Source organism: Nyctibius grandis, chromosome 8, assembly GCF_013368605.1.
Source record: "Nyctibius grandis isolate bNycGra1 chromosome 8, bNycGra1.pri, whole genome shotgun sequence".
Taxonomy (NCBI): Eukaryota; Metazoa; Chordata; class Aves; order Nyctibiiformes; family Nyctibiidae; genus Nyctibius; species Nyctibius grandis.
In genome coordinates, this window is record NC_090665.1 from 34,990,536 (window position 1) to 35,014,056 (window position 23,521).

The following is a 23,521-nucleotide window of genomic DNA, read 5'->3' on the forward strand; positions in this document are numbered from 1 at the left end:
CCAGACCAAGGGAAGCATTTTTGCTCCAGAGAGTCTGCTGTATACCCTGAATCAGAACAAATTCTTATTTCGTAGAGACTTCGGATTTTTAAAGCATCTCTACTGAACAGAAGTGAACAGTTTCTGATTAAATTTTAAATGTTCCAGTGACTCTACTGCAAACATAAGAAACATACTGGCAAGAGTTACCAGTAGGGTTGATGCTGAAGATGCCTGTCTCTTCAAGAACAATTGCTACAGTGTCACAGTCCTGATTACAGATATATTGGTGTTACCTGAGCCCCATGGTTCCATCTCAACCTGGATTTTATTATTTTTTAGAGTTTGAATTGCCTCAACAGCAGGAAGTCTTGCCCAAAATATTCTTCTGAAATCCAAACTTTTTCAAAATGCATCGATTTATTTTCCAAATGGACTTTATCTATTCCAATGCATTAGAAGGTAACAGAATTGATAGGGCTTTCAAATAAATTTTTGCTGTTATCACACATGCAGTCACAGTGGCCACACATGAAACCATGGCCTCTGTGATGACGGGGTGTTAATTTCAGAGAATGCAAGTTTGTAAGTGGTGACAAATGAAGTCGCCGGTGTTATCTTTGAGAGGCCCTGGTTGAGAGGGACAAAAGAGGCTTGGGAATGAAGACAACAAAGACTTCAGGCTTTCAATTTTGCCACTGATTTGTAGATAACATCTTGGGCATCAGCTGCCTTCTGCAGTTCTCTACTCTGATAAAAGCAGCAACAGTCATGCTTATTTATCTAACTCAAAACTGATGGATTAATTATTTAGATAGCACTCGGAGTGCTACCCAAACGCTGCTTATCCATGTTTTCCCCACTGCAACAATGTATCATCTTCATCACTAATAATTACTTGCTAATTACTGTTGCTGAGAATATGATAGTGGTGTTTACCACTTTATTTTTAATTTCAGTACAGATGCCTACTTAAAAGTTATGTAAATATATGAAATTACAGTACATTTTCCTTACGACCCTGCTATGTCTGAGTTTGATCCTATTCAATCGTGACTAGAGTAATAAATAGTAAAGATGACCTCTCTTCTGTAGAGCTATATAGACAGTTTCTGTTGTATTATCAACACTTAAATCATGAAATGTAAAGAAGCCATTCTAAGCAGGATACAGCTGGGTCAAAGGACTGCTGATGCCAATTATGCTTCGTACATAATAATGCACATTTTACCTATTTGGAAAAAAATTCACATTTATTTACTGTCAAACAGGTGTTAAACTTTACACTGGATATTAGTGATGGGCTCATTATTAACAGGTTTACACAAAGGGATGAAAAAAGCAGAATTTTGTTGAAACCATTTACATTTCATTAGATTTTTATCATAAAATAAATTAATTACTAAATATAGGCAGAAGGAATATGGAAGAGTAATAGTTATGTTTTATTTATTTTTTTAAAGGACAGGCACCTTTTATTCACGAGAAAGCTTGTGAGAAGTGTCCAGTGTCCCCTTTACCCCTTACCACCCAACCCTGATTAAAGAATGAACAGGGAATTGAGTTACAATCTTTGTTAGCTATACCAAATTTGTGCAAGGCTTGGCATGATTGGCTTCTAAAACAATTTTCTCCCCAAATTATGTCTTTTGGCAATAAAAATTCAAAACTTAAGAATAAAAACTAACTTGTCAAAGCAGAACACTGTTTACAGTGAAAAATAAGTGAAAATGGGTAGAACTTGCATTTTAAACATACTACCATACTATGAACAGAGTGTAAGAAAAACAGCTTATAACGTATGTGCAACCAAGAGCTTTTCACAATATTTTCTTCAAACTCTTTAAAATTATTTTTATAATGACAATTATATTTCAGTTGGACACAAATGTATTTATTTTACCCTAGCAATAGAACAAAATATAATTTCTTTAGCCATTTTTTCATGAGAACGGTTCATTGTACAGTTGAGCAAATATATGAAATAAGGCCTGTGGCTTGATTGCTAGTGGTTAGACGTGTATTCAATCTTTGCCCTAACGGAAAAGATTTGCAGTGAACTGCGAACTGATGCAGAATATCTCTCCTGCTTTTGCAAGTCTTGTCAGGAACAGTAAGGTACAGTAAATTTGTCCCACAGGATTTTAGAGCCTACGCCTTGTATATAATACAATGTAGGCCTAGAAAAAAAAATGGTGCAGCCATATTTACAAATTTAGTTCACAAACTGCTGCAGTAAAATGGCTGGAAAGTGTTTATTTCTCTTTTTTTCACAATTTTGTTAAATTCAGCAGCAGAAGATATCTTAAAATACCTTGTTGGTATTTCTTTTCTTTGTAACAAATAATTCATTTTAGTATACTCTGTGTATATACAAAGTTTTTGTTTTATAAAAATTCACAGAACTGCGAGGTCCAGTCATCCCTGTTACTGGAGAACCACAGGGTCAACAGAATTGTCTCTTCAAGCAGATATGAGGGAGCCTGCATGGGGCCAATTAAGTCTTTTTAATACTTGTACATGGCCTTTAATATTCCTTTGCTACACTATTAAAGGCTTGTCACTAGCTGCATTTGTCCTTCTCTAACATCCCCTTCTGGAATACATCCTTCCTTGTTAATGGGAATTATATAGCCGTCGCTATTACCCCTGCTGATTTGATAGTACATCTGAAGCTGATGGCCAGCTCCTAGGTTTGGCATGCTCTTGTAGTAAATGTCCTCATTTTCACTCCTTCTGGAGGGAGAGAGATCTTCTTCAACGTCGGGGCTGCTCTCTGGATATGGAGAGTCTCTGAGATTGGGCATGCTCGTGTAAAGAGAGTCTCTGTTGGGGGACTGGAGGTGGTCGTCAGCCTCAGCTGTCAGCTGTGAGACATAGCTGTCGGTTCCCTCGGTCTTCACTTTCTTCTGGGGCTGGTACAGAAGGGAGTGAGTCCGCTGAGGAATGAGTGGGGCCTCAAGCTCTTTGTGGTGGAGCTCCAGCCCAGGGGTGTCACTGTGCATCAAAGATGAGGCATCTGCCACGATGGCGTCATCTTCGCTACTGCTCCCGCCGATCACAGCTTTAGCTGGTAGCGTGCGCTCCAGGTTGTGGTTCTTGCTGCTGCCCCGCAGGTTGTTGTGCACTAATTCTGAAATGATCATTTTCTCAAAAGCAGTATCATTCAGGCTTAGTCCACAGTCTACAACTTGCACACTGTCATTATAGTCTCCGTTGCGCAATGAGTAGCTGTTGTTGAAATTACCATTTAGCGGTAGAGTATCCATGGCACTTGTATCCCTGGCATTGTTCAGTGAATGTCCTGAAATGGAAAAGGACACCTCTGGTTAATGTCTGATGTGCTTTTTATCACCTAATTAGTTTTTTTTAACAAAATTCTTTAATGTAGTTCAGGACAAAGTTGTACTTGGAAGTAAGACTTGAGAAAAGTTATGTTATTGAACATTCCCAAATGTAAACAGTTGCACACCTTATAGGAAAGATGCATTTTAAAAATAGTAATGTGTATTTCCTGTGGGGAATAGTGGCTTTTTAATTTATTAATTTAGTGTCAATTCTGTGATTCTTCCACAAGGAACTGTTCACTCCATGCCCTTGCATATGTAATGCAAAGCAATTCATTTGGAAACATCTATGTTTTGAAGTACACCACCATGATTTAGAAAAAGAAAATTAACAGAATTTGTCCTAAACGACACTAAATTAAAAAGGAATTAGATCACAGACATAACTGAAGGTAAATGTACAACATAAACCCACATAACTGGCAAGCAACTACTTTAACAACATTTCTAACATTTTTTCCTTTTTTTTTGAGATGAAGTAAAGAAAAGAATGAAAAAAATGGATAAATACAAAGGATTTATGTTAAACAAGGACAGCCATCTTTCACACTACAGGGACCAGGGCCCACAAGCACCATCCAACAACACGATAGACAGCAGGTGGAATGACTCACTTTGGACAACTCACATCATGTCTGTCTGCTCAGGCTATCTGGCCTAAGAGTAGCTGATATATAAAAGAAAGTAAAATGATTTATTGTAACATGATGAAGAATTACTGAGCTTCTCAGCAACTTAGTCAGAGCAAGGGTTCAGCAAATTAGATTACTAAGCAATAACAGCTTTTCTTTTCCCACTTAAGGTAATTCTTTTGCACTAATATTCTGTCTGCCAACAATGGCCCCAGGCTTCTAAAGGTCAAAGTTTGCCTGCAGTCTGCATCAGTCACAGTGACAGCACTGAATGAACCAGAATAGCTAATTAAGAGTTAGGCCCACAGTTACCATGGGCATGGAAGTCAAATGCAGAAATGTTAGGAATTTCTGTAAGTATGGGTCACAGAAATTAAACCAAAGAATAAATATTAGTTGTGGAATGGGAAGAGGAAATCAGCCATGGCTGATATCTCATAGCTGCTGGAGGAATGACAGATTGGGTAAGTCTGCTGGAAACATGAAAAGAAGTTTAAGGCGGGGGGGGGGGGGGGGGGGGGGGGCGCGGGGAATGAAGTCTTATGATGATTAAGGTCTTTATGCTTTTGGTTTTGGCTTTTTTTTTTTTGGTAACACAATAAAGAAAAGGTTCTCCTATAGACACAAAGACATGTAAACTATGACAGCACAGTGCTTCCCAAGCAAAGTAAAAAAAGAAAAAAACAAACTTTGAAAGAAATTAAACAGTCTGAATCATGGCAAGTCAGATGGCTAGAGCATTCCTAGAAAACCACTTTATCTACAGATATGTCTGGAAATAAAGAAAGAATGGAGTGACTTTACTGAAATGAGACTGACCACTGTGAGGCTGCTGCATCATATGCAAGGCTTGGAGGAGTACAAGAAAAAAGTTGTTTTGGAAAAGATTATTCATTTTCCCATTTTGTTTTTTTTTTCATAATTAAAGCTGCAGCTTATCCTAGAAAATTCAATCTTCTCTGGAAATATTGTTTTAAATTAAAAAGTAATTGCATTTTCTCATGAAAATATTTTTGTCTTCAACTCTAAAAAACAGAGTAATAATTTCGAAATAAATTCTGAGTAATTTGCAAATCATTTTGTATTTGTGTTATTGTTATCTCCTCTCCATGTGTACTGATTTAAACAGTGATGAGGGTTGTCTGAAAGGTCTCTTTAAGCTTTGATTAAACAACTTTGTAGTTTTGCAATTTCATATATGTTCCAAGATTTTTTCTTGCTGTGCAGAACATATGGCATTTATAAAAGCAGACAACACATGGACCACATGCTGGCATTCATATCCCTCATGAAAGTGATTTAATTCTGTAATTTTAATTCTCTCTTCTTCTGCTAAACAGATACCAAAATATATCTGATAATCCAGAATGAGTTTTCTATGATATACTGCAGGGTTAAGCGTGCTAGAATACATTCAAATTGGTTTGATGAGGCAAATTTTGTTGCCCATGATCAGGTAATTCATTTGAAATCTTTCCATAGCCTGTAGCAAGATTACTGTGGGAATGTAAAAATAGAAGTAAATTGTTAAGCATTTCTGCTTGACACTGCTTTGGTTTTAAACAGCAAATTATTTCAGCATTGCATAACTTCTGTTACCAATAGGGTTTGCTACAGACCTCATGTTGTTTCCCAAAAAGCAGTATGCAAGTACTTTTTGAATGTGGAAACATTTCATTTGCAAATTGTGAACCACTTGCCCGCTGAGTCTACTTCATGACCGCAAGTTATGTTTTAATTGTGCCCATTAGAAATCATGCTGAAAAAATTTACATTTGATAGGCAAAGTTAAGTTTTACTCCCATACTTGTCTCTCTGTAGGTTGCTAGAGGAAAGCATAAGGAAAGTAAGAAAATAAGAGAATGAAAATAGAAACTGCAGTTCAGTTAAAAAGGAAACTCAAAATAAAAACTGGAAACAAGGTTTTATGAGCTCTTTATCAAAGATTTATCGTTCCAGTTATACTAAAGTGATCTTATGACTCATCAAACAGTAATTGCTAGATATTTACTGATGAATTGCACTGTAGTTAAAAAAAGCAACTAATAATGTAACAACAAAGTGTTAGGTAAGTGATGACACCCTTTATTCCTACAGAACTAAACTGTTCTAATTGTTAATCTCAAGGTTTTCCTATAGGAAAATGATCTACCATAAAGCTGCACTATACTATAGTTTAGATCTGTTTGACGCTGGATACAATTTTCTACACTGGGGTATCCAAAGGTGTCAAGATGCCTTGCGCTGCTTTAGTATCTGATCCGTTCCATAAGCAGGTTTTTCTCAGCAAGCTTTAGAGTCAACCTTATATTGCATAGACATGATACCTCTAAGTGATATATATCTTGAAGATGGGCTCTCGGACCATGTGGTGTCAGTCCTGTAATAGTATATTAAGATTTATGCCACCTGTGTTAAAAACATGGATAATTATTGGTAAATACTGTTATGGCAAAGGCATTACTATAATATAGTGCAGTTTTACAAGCTGACATTGGCAATACTGTATTTCTCGAACTGACAGAAATCCAGAATGTACAGCTAGGGTATTGCAACTTGAGTTTCTATCTAGGGAAAAGAAGGGATTTGGAGCAAGCCAAGAAAAGGGGTTTTATTCAGGAAGTATAAGCACACCTGGTGAGTTAAACACAGGAGCTGAAGGGGCATTACATACAACTGTTTCAGCGAGCAATGTGTTATAGGGGTTGTTAGTGCCGTGTGGTCGAAGAAGAGGGTTTGTTAGTAGGTAATTGCCAGTCATTCCTAAAGCAAAAGAAATAGAAAAAAATGTCAGTTCTTTAATTTTAAGCTGACAGTTTCAATAAAGAATATTTTTAATTCATCATGAATCATGCAGGCCTTGTCAAATGTAATTCAGCTGAAAATTCCTGAATGTATTTGAACTATGTATTTGAAATGGGAGTAGGAAAATACAGTTAGATTCTAGTAATTCACAGGTGCTGTCCAAATCCCCAAAGTAAACATCTGGTGAGAGTGACATTTACTAATTTATACAAAATCACTGCTACACAAGAATAGCAATTAAATGTGTAGAGATCAAGGTACTACTTAAAGCTATTATAACTTTAAAAATTATTGTATGGAACACTTCTGTCCAGAATTGAGAGAACTGAATTTCTCAATTTGAAAGGTATTGAAAAATCTCTTATGACAGGATGACAGCTGTTATTCACTTTATTAAAAACACACGGATAGTGGAAGGGAATTGCTGTTTTCAAACAGACAGTGGATGACAAACTGCAAGAAGCATATCTTAGTATATGCAAAAGTATGCATGCTGAGAGGAAAGCAAAATATTTGCTCTAAGAAATCAGAGCATTCATATTGTCTCCCAGGACATTCATGCTGCAGATTTATCTGCCAGGTTTTAAAAAAGAATTCCTTGAATGACGAATTTTCTTTAAACAATCAGTTTACAAACAATGTAAGACCAAGCAAAATACGACATGAACAGATTTTTTTAAAACCCATTTTACATGTTAATGCAACACCATTTAAACAACTCTCAGAATAATTAGAAAAAAAATCAGCACATTTTGAAAAATTATTAAAAAGTCAATTAATCTCTTGATTTCTAGCTACTAGAAGAAAAATGGGTTGGAATAATGACCAAAAAAAAAAAAAACAAAACCCAAAACCAAACCACACAAAATGCTGTCACTTAAAGCTTAATTTAAACATTTCATTAAGGTAAAATTCCACTTTCTTTTCTATTGCACTGCACAGCAGTATATCAGGGTCAGTGTATTACAGACCCAAGGACAACTAAAGAGCCAGCTATATTTTTATGGTATGGATATTTTTATTTGGCAAGGAAAAGACAGTATATATTCCAAATACTAATGTTTTTGTATTACCATAGATACTTGGTAGCAAAAATATACACAAAATTCTAAGATTCAGAGAACTATTGCCTCATTATTATGCTAATCTTATTTGAAAGTTTCTGTCAGTGAACAACTAAAAGGTTTTATCATAGCTTTTTTCAGTTGTAATGTACTTATTACTAGAAATACTAACTGAAATATATTTTGCTTGGGGTTTTTTTTGTGCACTATGTTTAATCTTGGGTGGAATTATTACCTGTAATTAAAAGAATTTTTTTTTTCAAGCCAAAATTTTTTGCCACCTTTAAAAGCTTGATTTTTATTTTAAAGGAAAAATGACACTTGCCATTAACTACTAAACTACCCATATACATATGTATCACTAAGATAGTGATGATATTATATTTGAATAAAGATGACATAAATTTTTTTACTCATGGCAGAACATCTCCAGTGACTTGAGACTGGAGCTCTGAAACAGGGAGAAGCTTCCAAGACCTCTGTTCCACTCTGAATTAACCAAGAGTGCAGCATGGTTAAAGCAAACCTCAGGAGTAAGAGACATCAAATTAGGGTGAAATCCTAGACTTTTATCTATAGTGTATTTATGGGACTTTAATAAGACACTGGAAGGGAATGTACTCCTTTCTTGGGCATGAAAAATATACATTTTCTACTTAGCAGAAGTTACTTCATTTTGATTTTCCAGAGGAACATAGAAGATTCAGATGGGGGTAACAAGTGAGACACACAGGTCTTACCCACTTTCTATATGCCAAATAGCAAAAATACAATCATGCTTTCTGAAATCTTTTGCAAAACACCACATTTTTTACTTCCAAAATGAATGTGAGTTAAGTACCTGTCCCTACTACCAAATCTTGAAAAAAAACAAGGGAGGAAAATTTGCTAGTTGTGGTTGATGAGGGCTTTTACAGCAGCCCTGACAGTGGTGAATTTTCAGTTTGAAACTTTCGAAGCTGAGCAGGAACTGGTCGCAATGAGATCAGGGCTATGTGTTCTTCTCCTAGGGACGCAGGGGGAAGAACAGGCTTTGAACTTCACTTGCACAGAGCAGTCTCCCCTCCACTCTAGCTCAAACGGCCTTAAAAAACACAGGGGGAAGAGGAGAAAGGAAGGGATGTTTGGTCTTGGTTAATACCCTTGTCTTCTAACTGGACATGAGAATGAGGTTACAGATTTCGAAGTCTATTTGAGCTGAGAAATTTGGAGTTTTGACTTCTCTGTGCCTGAAAATCTGGATTCTATCCCATGTGACAGATACGGTGCTCTTTGAAATAGAAAAGATAAATGCTTTACAGACATCTTTTGCATAGAAATGATATCAATTAGATTTCACTGGGAAAATTTCTGCACCTAAAAAACATAGACAAATATGCATTAAAATGTTACTGCACTTGTATTTCTGTTTTAGATTTAACCTATGAAGGTTAGGAAAGATTTAAAATTATGATCTTGCTTTTAAGTGAAATTATTGATGAAACTTATTTAAATACATTCCCATGAATGGAGGAATTCAACTTCTATAGCAGGGGTCCAGTTAAGGGAACACGGTTTTAAAATGTGCTAGTGGATGACTTTAAAACTCTGCTTTTAGAGAACATTTGTTCCAGAATTTTTTTTTCAAAACATTCTTTTCAATTCTTCTGTGTTAAATGATATAAAATCTGTATAAAATTTAAGGCTTCTAAAACTGAAATGTTCCCAGTGACTGACCTTGATTAAGTGTTGAAGTGCTGTTGATGTCACCTGAGATAAAAGACGATTCAGATTGTTTTCTCACAGTGTCATTCCACATTCTCCTTATACGACTCTGTTAACATAAAGCAGTGAGACAGAAGCATAGTAAGTTACAAAAATGTTTTTTCCTACTTATGTGCTATTATGTAGAATATTTGTGTTTATTTTGGCCTAAAGTAAGCCATTCTTCTAGCATGTAGTGAAACTCCTTGTCATTAAAACTCTAATTTACTAAATTTCATTTAGATGAAACATGATGGTATAAACCTTCCTATAAACCAGCCCCTAATTACAAGAAAAATAAGGTGTTTGCATTAGACCAAAGTAAAACGAAATGTTTAAAAAGAAATCAATTCTACTATGCAAAAGTATGTATTTGCCATCTAAATGATAATAATGAGAAGACAATTAATGCTTCTGATTGGAACACATCTCAGTAGGCTTTTTATAAAAAAGGTTAATTAAAAGATGCTGTCAAAATTTTTGTTACCTGAGTGCCAGAGGAATAGCGAGCACTAGTTCTTGTTGTTGATGCCTTCACTGAACCGTGGGGACTCTCAGTTGGTAGTCCACCACAGCAGTAGGAATGTCGGAAGCATTTGCCATATTCCTTACGTACCTACGGGGGAAAAAAAAATTACTTAGCACAAAAAACATTGTTAAATATCTCCGCTGGCAAAAACACATGAACCTTGCATTGAAACTACTCACACACTTTTCAAGCATATAGGTAATTCTTGTCTGTTGAATTGTTGGCCATTAAAAAAATCAGGTATTTTCCCTACTTAGTGGCAGCATTATCAGCTATCCAGGATTTTTGAACAAATTATTTCCAAGGTATACACTCACTTCATTTAGATGTGCCTGAATAATCATTACTGAGTTATTTATGGGATTATTTTTATTTTATCTTCATAATGTACATTAATATAGTTAAGTTTACCTGAATTGCGTGCTGGCTGAAAACAGTCCTTTTTATATAAGCTTTTGGTGCAGAAACCATTGAAAGCCTATCTTCCCATCCTAGCATGCAAGAAGGGCTGAGGTAACTAGCCTTTGCACTGCTTGGCACTGCCCAAGAAAGTGTGCAAAACCTGCAATGACTACAAAGGCATTTTCATATGAAGTTACTCTGTGTGACTCAAAAAGCTGCTAGTTCATATGGGCCATACCTGCTTTGGGACTGTACAAAGCTCACCAATGCCACTGCCCCACTCTAGGCAGTGTGGAGGCACTGTCAGTGTTCCAGAGTCAAATTTTGAACCGTAAAGGCTGGGAAGTGAAGCATCTTTCACTTTTAGGACCAAAAAATAAAATCCTCATTACCGTCTTTGCTGAACCTAGAAATTTGACTGTATCTATGTATACGAGATTTCTGTCTGACAGAGCAACAAAACTAATTAATGATTCCAGTATCTGGCCTGCATTTATTCACCTTCTGTTTCCAGTGACCTACTGGAAACTTTACTTTTGTAATTTGTGTGTGTTAACATTTGCCATGAAAGTAATCAGGACTAATTTACAGAGCAGTTAATTCTCTCATATTTGGTGTCCGCCACACTGACTACTATTTTCAGGTAACAGAAGAGTACATGCACATCTTGGCAGCACGACAGCATCAGTGAAAGGACACAGTGAATAAAAATTGTAAAGATGCATTAAGTCTAAATTTGTAAATCTTCCACCAGATACTTGGGAATCTAAGTGTCTCTTCTACATCAATGAGACTCCTAAGTTTCTCGGAAAAGTGGGATTTCAGCTAATCTTGAAATTCTGCTTGACCTAGGAATATATAGGACAGAAAGAAAGTTATGTATATGTAAAAAGGGAAGAGGGGAAAATGAAGAACATTAATAGTGTGGATTTACATATGCCATGTGCTGTTTTCAGTATTACAAGAATTTTACTCATGGAATACATACTATGATGTTTCTATGAACCACAAAGTTGAAGAAAATTTGAATAATTAGTGCCTTAACTTCAAGCTAGGACAATAACTCATCTTTTTATAAAAGTATATGGTGCATATTTTAAGTGAACCCCTACCTATATCAGCATAAAAGATACAGAAAAACAAAAATGCACGGACATAGGTTTATAATCTTTAACACTGTAGTCTGAAAAACATAAGTCTATATATATCATCACTAGATAGTATAACACCTAAGAAAATACACTCCTGAATACTAATGGATATTAAATGCTCCAAACCACTACACAGTAGAGACAAAAGCCATCAAAACTGTATTTTTACCCAAATACCACCCTCCAGGGCTGGTTTTGCCTAATGCCTATATTGCAGTGAATGTGCATTATCTGCCAGTACTGTGCATTCCACTGTCATTATCTCTAAATTATAGCTTGTTGGAAACTGATGGAAGCAACAGCACTATCATCTTGTCAGAACTGCAAACATAATAGTTTTCACTTTCACAATTCTATTTCTCTGTTCAATTTAGTGACCAACTAGTAATAACAGAATAAAAAGACTACATTAGCTATGCAGACATAGGATAGGTTGAGATCCAGTCAAAGGCATCAAAACTTAAAAATCTTAAATGGCAGCTTTAACATTCTTTCAGGTATAAATCTTATTGCTCTAGGTTATCCTTTTTCACACTTGACTGGTATTTTAATATTGCTTTTTGCTGACTCCACTTAATATAAAAACAATGCACAGCTGTAAAAAGAAATAAAAAAGGAATCTGTTTTTGATTTTCAAGTCCAATACAAGTGGTAGAAAGGGCAACATTATATGAAACCCTAATCTAGAAATTATTTGCATTTTGGGAATGTTTGCATTTTCTTCCCTCTCTTCTTTTCTTAGGCTCAAGTTCCTCTCTAAGTGTGCTTTTGTTCTCTCAAAATGAGAGGAGTGCCATGTTCATCTGGATAAAATTCTTTCTGTCCACAGACCTTTTCCTAAAACATGGCTGAATGCTGTTGTGTACACCAAATTTAGAGATGCTGATGCTGTCAGAGCTGGTACAGTTGAGAATATGCAAGAATGTGATTTTTGTACTTAGACAGCAATGCTTTATCCAATGGTCTCAAACAATTTTACAAATATCAGTCTCTGGTGAGCTAATTATAATGGGAGTTAATAATTGCTACATCTCCAACCTAAAACTGTTAAAAATATTTAGAATCTAAATATTGCAAATTGGCTATTACCAAATGTAGGATGTATGGCATTTCACGTCAAGTTTTTTTGGGTGGGATTTTCTGACGTTTACCCTTCCTCTCAACTCTTGTTACTTTCACTTGCCATGCCTTCTAACACAGGCTACAAGCTTTTCTCTTTTGTCCTTCACTAACGCACCCCTAAGGCATCCTCGGATGCAGTCTCCACCCTCCGTCTGGGGAAGAGAAGGGGTGTAGGGAACCCGAAGAGAATCCCACCCAGCTGCACGATTCACTTCCTTCTCTCCAGTTTGCTCCTCCCTTCCCTGTAAGCTTTCTCTCTCCTCAGCAGATCTGCTCCTTCTGGACCCCTCTGCTCCCACAGGGCGAAGGGGAGCAGAACTAATTTAGCACATCCCACTTGTGAGGGAAGCCTCTCGCCAGGGGATTCCAGTTTTTCCAGTTAAGAGCACAAAGCGGTTGGATTGCTGGGGGAGGTAAACACTTGAAAAAAAGTAGTCATGCTGGCACCTTTGGAAAACTCTGTTAGGAATTGTCTAGCATTAATGACTACTTTTTTCTGAGGTGTGTCAAAGTTCATATTAAAATTAATTTTTAGATCTCACTTAATTATGTAATGAATGAGCACTCATAGTACAATCCCTGCCTATCACCCATAGCTTTATGTGGCAGCTTAATGGGATCTCAGAAGAGGTCCTCTGCCTTGATGTGAGAAGGAGAGAGAGTTTCCAGGCTGAGATGGGCTGATATTGTAAATGATCCTTTGTTTGCAGTGCTGCAACGGAGGAAGGATTTGTTTCATATGCATATAAAGGACTTTTGGCTCTAAGTCCAGACCAATACATACCACATTACCAATGTTAAACAGTACATTTTCCATAGTAATTTTCTCCCCAGAGCCTCAAAACTTTTCAAGCCCAGGCTGGAAATGTTGCATCCATTTTAAACCCTCCTAGGCCACAGAGCAGTTACATGATTCCCACAAGCACACACAGCAAGAACTGCTTTTGAATCCTAGTCCCCTCCTCAAACTACTTCAAAATACTTCAGTTCTTAACATTGCTATTTTTTTCTCTATTTTTTAAGAAATATATGTGGTATTTTTAAGGAGTTAGGGAAAATGCATCTGTGTTTTCAGTAACTTACTTTCTTTTGAAGGGCACAATGAAAGATGAAAATAAACATTCCTTGGAAAGCATTAAATACTGTGAAGAGGTATGTCATCACAACAGTCCCCTCATTGATAAACAGCAGGCCAAATGACCATGTTAGGCCAAGGAGACACAGGAGAGCAAACGCACCCAGGACCCAGGATCTGTAAAAGAAAATTAATTTTAGTAACATTACTTATGAGAATGCATGTTGCCAAATCCAATGTTAACATTTCAATTCCTGCAGTTGACTTTTACTAGGTTCATATTCAAATGTAAAAATTCCTTGGGTTTAACCTTTTATCTATTAAAGAAAGAACAGTTCCATTTAGTACTCTTAGTCTCCAGTGAAAACAGCAAGAGTAGATATGACCTTTTTCTTTCTCAAGAACTGCACAGGATGTCAAAACTATTTTGAAATGCAGAAGTATAGCGCAAGCCCCAGCTACTCCCTTGCTTTATCTGCTTTTAGAAGAGAGATTGATAAATCTGGCTTAGACACTAATCACACCATAGATTTTAAACAGTGGTGCTGCCATATGACGCCAAATAATGTAACACAAATGCACAAAGGTTAAACAGCAGATTAAAAGCCCAAATCTTTAATGCTCTGATAAACTCAGCTAAACTGAAGCTAGATGATCTAACTTCCGCATGAAGAAACTCTGCTGAAATGTGACAAAAGTATGGACATTGCTCTACAGAATAGTCTAAAAAAGATTCCATCATGAATAGGTTAAAGAAAAGGAATTGTAGAGAACGGCACAGAATGAAAGGGAAAGGGAATTTAGTCAGTGAATTCCACATCTAACTAATGATCTTACTTGATAAATGGCTTATTATCTTCATAGCTAGAAAGCATTATAAGCAGAAAAGAGAAACAAAATTATTAGACAGAATTGAAACAGAAATTAATAAGAGCATTTTTAATTGTCTATAAAAAATTAGTCAAAATTAGAAAATTCAAAGTGCAGAGGCAAGCAATTTAAAATTATAAAGGCATATAATAGTTAAAAATTGTTTAGCAAATCAGGTATCTCAAAACTAGTTAATTAAAATTAAGGGAAATCCACAATATTGACCGAGTTTGTAAAGTTAAAAATCATGCTAGAAATTTGTTAATGTAGGGTTCTATCTTACCCAGGTAAGTCCGTATTATAGTAGCCATCACAAACACGGTAATTACTGGTGTGGATGAGAAGACAGAAAGAGGAAAAGGAAGAAAAGAGAGAGATGCTGAAGATTAGCTCTCTCTCTCATCATGCAACATGCAATGAAGCTGATACTGACCTATCTAGAACATCTAGTTCACAATGTTAGCCTTACTGAAAATCTCCCTTCACCATTTTCAACATTCAAAGCAAATCTGTAAGACCCTTTCACATCCAACCCTCAGTGTTAGAAAGTTGCACCATCCCTTCAGTGTTGATAACAAAAACCTTCTGTACAATGTAAATCTATACAGAATACAGTAAAAGATTATCTAAAGAAGCAAGAGCTGCCAAAGCCTTGTTAATTATATAAAACTTATATTACTCTGCAAAAGGGATACTGCAGTACAGCACCATGATAAAGTAAACATTTGTTGAATTAGCATGAAAACAGCAGATAATCTTCAAGTTAACAATAATAATAGAGTCAATTCTCTTGGGAGAACAGGATTACGAGTAGAAACTGCTCAGAATCCCTAAATCAAAAAGTCATTTAACAAAACAAACTTAATATAATCACATCAGCCATGCAAGCAGGAACATCATTTTTGAACTGCATTTTAAATGCAAATGAAATTACTACAGTGCTGTGGCATTTCCATGAAGCAGTTTCTTGGCACTAGTTCCAGGCTGAAATTATCTAATTTTGACCAGTGTTTGTGACATTACAGCAACAGTGTGACGAAAGCAGGATTGGCTCTGTTTGCTTCTAATTGACATCTGCAGTTGCTGGGAGACAATGGCATGTGCTCCTAATGGAGAGTAGCTTTCAATCAGTTCAGCAATCAGAAAATAATCATAGTTCTCATACTTGAACACAAAGCACTTACTTAATGTTTTCCAACCTGCTAGAGTCTGGTTTCAAAGTGTTTGAGTGCTTCACCATTTTGCACAATGTGATCACCAGGAAGATAAGATTCAGCTGTCAAAACAGATAAGAATGAAATTAAACTACTTAAAGTAATACGTTGAATCATGATGGTATTACAGACTAAACAAAACCCCTGTAGTTTATTTTCAAATATGTAGTGAAACTGTGTAACTATATCAGACAGTCTGTAAAAGGTGATTGCGAATACGGATGAGGGGAAAAAAGATGTTAGAAGTCCTTGTTTCACTTAATCTTCCAAATTCACCACATCATCACGAACCACCATATTTAGCTTATGTCCAGCACTTGTCATTGTCAGTCTAGCTCTGTCTTCCAGCATGTTGTGCTCGGCCCCTCTTCACCTTCGCCTGTCACCTCTGGCCCTGTTCCCCATCTCACTGACTTCCTCCGTGGACTATGGTTACCACTTTACTGTACTATACTAGTTGTCTCTTTATCACCCCATCCTGCTTCTGGAATGTTTTTTGCCTTTGCTGGTTTCTCCTTTTCTGTTTTTTTAATTCCCTTTTGTTCTCACAAATGCCACAGGGGGCTTGAAAACAGCTTAAATGTAACTGGAGAAAAAGAAAAACAAAAATGTAGCAAATGCATCAAACTTCACAGTGCCATAGACATATGCTGGTGGTACACCCTCCTACTGCCCTCTTTCCCTTTGTAGTCTGGATTCTGTCAAAGCAAGACTGCATGCCACTTGAAGGAAAGGACTATGCCGTTTTATTCTTGTTGTGTCATTCACATAGATAACACTGGGGAAGATACGGAAGTTTTTATAGTTTTCCTATTGTGAAACAGAATCACAGATATCAAAGATACTAGATGCCTTTCTTCTATTGATTTCAAAGCATGTGAAGAGCATAGGTAAGCCAAATACAAGGATGCCCGCAGAATAGGGGTTGAAAAGTGGTATACAGTTAATTTGAGTAATTAGTACGTGCTGTCCTACATCATGCAGACAATTCAAATAAAATCGTATGTTTGGAAACAGTAAAAGCTATGTCCTTTCAGGGAGAAGACATACAAGCTTATCTACTAGTACAATGGTCTACAAGAAATGGCTGAACCGATAGCTAAGAGAAGATGGGAGAATATGCTTGGACATCCTTGTAACACATACATTAGATAGATCATAATCCCACTCTTTACAATCTTCCGTATATATCTGCAACTGGTTACTGATGGAGAACGGTCAAGCCCAGACTCTCATTCTGGGGAGCCTTTGGTTTGAGACAGCATCAAATTCCTCACAATTTTTGTACCATTGGGGATACAAGTTCATACCAGCTGTGTTCCTACAGCTGTGCCACAATGGTCAGAAGCGTCACTCAAATCCTAATAAAGAGCAGGTCTTAATCTCAAAAAGACGAGTATTTTGAAGGCTTTGATTAGAGTCTGTTAATAAAGACATGTATTACAGAAATAATTCCTACTGCTAAGGGCAATCACGTTATCACTGCTGCTGCTGTCTCAAAATCAGGATGGACAGTATGAACTGCAATGCAGTTCTCAACACCAGAACAGTGTTTAGCAGCTTTTGACCTCATCAGTCCTGATTCAAAGTAAAACATTTTTACAATTGTATCTTGAGATTAATACAAAAAGTGTATGTGATACAAATAACAAAAAAAAAGCTTTTATAATTTATTTCTGTCTGTGTTTACAGAACTGACAGAAAATACTTCACCTTTAAGTGGAGGTATGTACCTGGTGTAGGTTAAGCATGATTTCCATTGCTGAAAAAAGTAACAGAAGTGTCAGTATCTCATGACCCCGCTGATTACCTTTTATGATTCTTATAGGTAATAACTAACCAGTTGAGAAACACTTAATTATATCATTGTGATCATTTTGTTCCTCTTATCTAGGTTTTCACTGTACTGCGTAAGTTCCTTGGCTAAGAAAACAAGTTGCTTCTCTCCCTGGCCTTTGCACCAGACAGAGGACGGGGGCTCTGTGTGTCACCTGACCCTCAGTTCCATGTCTTTGTGGGCAGACTTTCTTCTTTTGTATTTGAAAAAGTTTCTTGCACATTTTGGTAGCTGACATGACATGAACTTCTCCAGCCTGCTTAAAAAAAACGTAACTTCAGTTTACTTTTTGTGAAAACAAGCAGATTAAGAGCTAGGAGACGTGCCCCATGCCAATCCTAACACGTAAATCAACTTTGGCTGCAACCTGTGTAACTGGGAGTGCACAATCCAGTTCAGAATAGTATTTACAGCACAGCTGGAAGCTAATCCTTGCCTAAGTAGCTACCCTGGAGTATCCTGTATTGTACTAGCAACATCATTCTTGGATCAAAAACTCATAGATGTGGCTTAGCCCATAAATTACTGCCTTATGAAATGAGAGGTTTTTATCCTCTGATTCTTTGTACGACTGAAGTGCTGGTTTGACATACGAAAAACAAAAGCTTGTATTTACATACCAAGGTTCCTTTGGCTGACATGCAAACAGACATGGACCTACCCCAGAGCCTGAGCCAAGCTCCAGTTTATTAAGCAGGTTTTACGTAGATACTGAGCTCTGTCTGTATATATGTCCTTGCTGGACTACGGAGTAACTGTACATAGCAGTTTCTTAATAGACACTTTAATTCTAATTTAGGTACAGACCCCCAAAAGTGGCCCACAGAAACAGTAATACTGTTTTACAGTAGCTGTAAAAGTCCTTCCAAGAAAAAAGAAAAAAAAAGCAAAATATTGTACTTTGAAGACAAAGTTACTGTGACAACAGAGCATATGATACTTGTTTCTCCATCATTGTGAAATACTGCATAGTTTTCAGTTTCAGCAGTCAAAAGACCATGATTTGCCACTTGTTCAAACTGCTGGCATCTCTGTTACACATTGTATCATTATCAAAAGCCTATTTTGCCCACTTACAAATACTGTAACCAAACCTTTCTATAGATTTGCTTTTGGCTCCCTTACTGCTTTTTATCTAGAAATTGATTGTTTTGGAGGAACTCATGAGTTAAAGACTTTCGGGCATCCTGCCATTTTATTACACAAGACACTAAGCAGTGAGGGAAGGGAACTTGCTGGAGAATAATTGCTTTTAGAAGGAAGGGCTGAATTATTTTTCTTGTTGAGAAATACGTGGGGGAGAAGGAGTTTTTGCATTCATTTGTACCAACTTTGTATAAGGAAAGCTTTTTCAGCCCTGAGCAACCTGGTCTGAGCTCAGAGCTGAGCCTGTTTTGAGCAGGAGGTTGGACCACAGATCTCCTGCAGTCCCTTCCAACCTGAATTGTTTCAGAACTGTGTGAGGACTGAACTATTCCTGATCTAAGCAGACGAATCTGTACATGTTTTCCAAGCTTGACACATGGTCTGAGTAGGACATCTTTAAGAAGAATGTTCACCACAAACACGCAGTACTCTGGGGTCACATAAAGGCCCACACGAATGGCAAGCTGGGCTTTTGAAAGCAAACTTGTAAGAGAAAAAATGAGCCTCTGACAACGACAACTTTCTCATCACTTTATATAACATGAAGGGCTAGTGACTTGCTGGACCTCATCCTGACAACTGGGCTGAACTAAAATCTGCACCTGAATAGTACTGCTCTTCTTCAATGATAATAAAAAAATGTAAATACATTATGCAAACACACACACAGCCGCAGTGCGTACATCTCAAACAGTTGTGAATTCATACCCCTGATAAAGTCAGTAAAATCTCTTTCATGCTGCACTTCTGAAAATCAGACCAACACTCTTTTGAAGGATAAAAATAAGGATTTAAAAGTCTGGTCAGGCATCAGGTTTGGATTTGAAGATTCTGCTGTGATACCGAGAGTGACAAAACACACAGTTACAGCAGGTGGAGCTATAATGTGAGCTCTCTTAAACATAAGCTGATAACAATAAGCAAAAACTTGAATTGATAGTATTTCATAAATGTTTATACTAGGTTTTTACTGTAATTTCTAAAATATGTTATCCATTATAAGAGACAGGACACTGGATTACACAGAGAACTAGCTTAACCTATACTCTGATTTTAGAAATTTATGTAAAAGTAAAAAAAAAAAATTACCAATTCCTACTTAACTCTTAATATGACAAGCGTAATTGGATAGAATGAAGCAAAAGACAATTAGATCTATATTAAAAAATAAAAAGTAACTACTTTAAAATATAAAATTTGAAGAATTGTTATGGTAATAATCAAATGCAGCACCCTCGAAGATCATGCTTCTTTCATAGCCAACACACAGAGGGGTCGTTTCTGGTTTGGAAATCAGAAGGTACTGGTCACGAAAAATGGTATCAGTAGGAATTTTGTCTTTCTGGCACCTGAAACCTATGTAATTTTGAGAGAGGGAGTCTCTCCAAGTCAAATTAACGTGTTAAAGAAGTGGATGTAATAACTTGCACAGAAGACTAATGGACTGGCATTAGTTGCAGGTACAATGAATTTGTAGCCAAATAAAGCTAGATTTTGCAATAATTATGCTAAATTTTCCCCTGTGAGCAATAGATAAACACCATTTATCAAGTGTATACTATAGAAAGATATACCTGTATTATTTATATACATAAGCTTACAAATACAGTCTATTTTCGTATGCGGATCTAGATTATGTGTGAATCTGTACGTATACTTCCACTGACTTCGGTGAAGTAATGCCTCAACCCGAGTGAAAAAAGAAACTATCTTTCCTATGTTAATAAAACAGGACATCCTAGGAATTTTTGCTTAAACAACCTTTGGTAGCCTAATGTATTGACTCCATCCGTGAGAAGCAAACTTCAGTAGTTTTGGCTGAATTAAAGCCAAACTAACATCACTCATTCCTTGGATATGAATGAATATGGATCTACATAGAAGCCAAAATGCTCAGGCTTTTCTGACCACAGATTACAGGAGTGCACTGTTTGTTTCATAGCCATGAACCCGCTCAATTGAATCACGTTTGCCTGAGCTTAGCAACTTAAAATTCATTCCACACAGCCTGCAGTGCTGACATGGATATGATAAGACAGAAGAACAGAAACACCACTCTGCAGTAACCTAGCTGAACTGCACATGTTCTGACCCTTTTTGAATTCCCTGGAGCTTTTGTTACCTGGCAAATGCAGCTCTAAAACTGCTCTTGTATCTCCAGATCTTTGCTCTTAGCCATGCAGAAGCCTGCTTCTCTCTGGGACTGGCAGCGAGAGAGGTGTTCTCTGAAGAAGGCTTCTAAATGAGTGTGCACACTGAACTCTTACTGAACTGAATTAATTATTAAAGATGCAGATGGAGCTGTCCAAGTGATAAGAACAGCTCTTGACGTATCATGATCCAAGCTTTCATTAAACCATTTCAGGCATACTAATGGTTTCCCACCGCTCATTACTTACATGCTCTTCTCTCATAGATATAATAACCCTGGTGCCCAAAGGCATGACAGCCTATAGAAATAGTGAAGTTGAAAGTTCCTCAGAAGACATACTGAGGAACTTCATACTTCCCCCTCATACTTCCCATCCTCATTTTGTGCAAACTGGTATACAGACACAAGTGCAAATGCTTATAACTCAGAGAAAAAAAATGTAAATTAAAGTAGTAAGCAATATCGTCAAAGAAGAGTTTATGTGCATTGACGGTACTATTGAACTGAGAATCATAGAAGTGATTTGATTAACATGTTAAAAAGCTTACCAAGGTGAAATTCTCACATAGTACTGACACTAAGTAAGCTACGCTACAAATATGGCTCTTCAGTTACACTGCACATGACATATTATTTTTCAGCCATTACACTCACACTTCTTCATCCAGTCTCTTTTGCTTTCTCAGTTGGGACGATTAGAGGGCAAAGCAATTGCTAGAGAAGAATTACTCCCAGGAACTGTGCTGTGATTGCTACCTGCTGTTTCATATTTTTGAAGTTGGGAATACTGCTCCCAAAGGCCTTTTGCGTCTCAGCCTAAATGATTTGCTGGAGGATAATAATGTCATGGCCAGTAAATAATAGTGAACTATGTCTGTACATGGTCAATATGATTAAATGTCCTTCACCTCTATTCTCACTCTGACCTGGTTATGAGGAAGTGAAAAAGCCATCAGCAATGCCCAAAGCTTCCCCTGTGAAATGTTATTTTAAAGCAAGGGAGTGAAATAGAGGTAACTTAGCAAAATACTCCCAGTAACAATAAAATAAAAAGCTAGACACAAAAAAGCAAAATTATCACCACACAATCAGACTTGAGGTAACTGAACTATTGTGGCATGAAACTTAGAACAATTTTCTAGTAATGATTACAACTGCAAGAAACAACTTCCATGTTGAAAAATATTGTCTATCATATTGAAAATACTAAGTATATCTTTCAATTGTAATTGTAGGTTTAATTAAAAAAGAATCCCTACCATCCTGAGACTTGATTTAATTTAAATGTATTTAGAATAAACTCTGTGCAATTATTATGGTCTATACTTAAATCTTAGAAAGACTATAATTTTTCTAACTCAACTCATACATACATGAGTTTTGGCATCTATGCCTATGTCTTTGAATATACGCCAATGAACTCAAACAACTTCTAAACTGCAAAACCATCTTTTCTTAAATGACTGCTCAAGGATTGAAATAATTTTTTATATAAACAGAGAGTAAAACCAACCTAAAAATACATAAGTTTATTTCAATATTGAAGATACCAGGAAGGAATAAAGTACCTACAAAAGACTGGACGGATAAATTTTTTATAGAAAATTCCATAATCAAAGTATCAGTTTATTTTTACATGGAGAAGTAAAGTAAACTATAAGATACAAAAAATGTTGAAATAGTACGTCTGGCATACAGATCTATAGAAGTCAGAAATTTCAAAATTATGCCTGATAAATGTGCTTCAGGCTGAAAAAATAATAATGACAAAATAGAATTCCTGAATTTGGAAATTCAAGGGAACTGAACTTCTGTTAACATTTCACAACTCTACTACTGTATATAGGCAAGCGAACAGGTAACTATCAAGACTTTCAAAAGCATGAAAACAAATTAATTCATCCTTCCAAACTATCAGCAGTTATGAGAAAAGCTCTCTATGTACACAGGCTATATCCCCAGCAGCAGTCTTCTAGAATACTTCCCAAGTATAGCCAGGCTTTAAAGATAGTGAACTAGCAGAGAAAAACAAGGTGAGCCAAAATGCACATCTTGCATTCACCTTCCTTCCAAATTCCTATGTTGTGCAGTGTTGGTATTATTAGTCTGAAATAATAGGGAGATGTTTTTTCCCTGGGTTGACGGATGATTATGCACTTTTTACCTGAAAGCACTCAGAGAATGGATAATTGATGTATGAACACAACATTCAATCTTAAATGGACAACGGGGCATACAGCTGAGGGTGTACAGATAGGTGTGCATGAATATGACGACTTTACTCAAATGATTGCAAAAACATGTATATGCTTTCTGACGGCTACATAATATTCTATTATTTATACTAAAACAGATGAACTTGTATGTCTGACATACATTACATGTAGCACAAATACAGAGGTAGTCATGGAAAAATATGCATATGCATATACATATGCAAATACACATACAAA

At 36.5% G+C, this 23,521-nt stretch overlaps 1 protein-coding gene across 6 annotated transcripts in view; it reads right to left on the minus strand.

Annotated features, from left to right (window-relative positions):
* Positions 1 to 844: 844 nt before the first annotated feature.
* The window catches only part of ADGRL2 (adhesion G protein-coupled receptor L2), a 159,977-nt gene continuing 137,300 nt past the window's right edge, over positions 845 to 23,521 (minus strand). For 2 of the 6 annotated variants that reach the window (XM_068405711.1, XM_068405709.1), the window contains 6 exons: positions 15,904 to 15,995; positions 13,858 to 14,026; positions 10,058 to 10,186; positions 9,544 to 9,640; positions 6,286 to 6,367; positions 3,195 to 3,283 (listed from right to left, as the gene is read on the minus strand). In XM_068405711.1, the coding sequence (XP_068261812.1) occupies positions 6,333 to 6,367; positions 9,544 to 9,640; positions 10,058 to 10,186; positions 13,858 to 14,026; positions 15,904 to 15,995 (522 nt within the window). In that variant the 3' untranslated portion in view covers positions 3,195 to 3,283; positions 6,286 to 6,332. Of the gene's footprint in view, positions 3,284 to 6,285; positions 6,368 to 9,543; positions 9,641 to 10,057; positions 10,187 to 13,857; positions 14,027 to 15,903; positions 15,996 to 23,521 lie in introns of all 6 variants that reach the window. The other 4 variants (XM_068405708.1, XM_068405706.1, XM_068405710.1 and 1 more) reach the window with 3 other exon arrangements.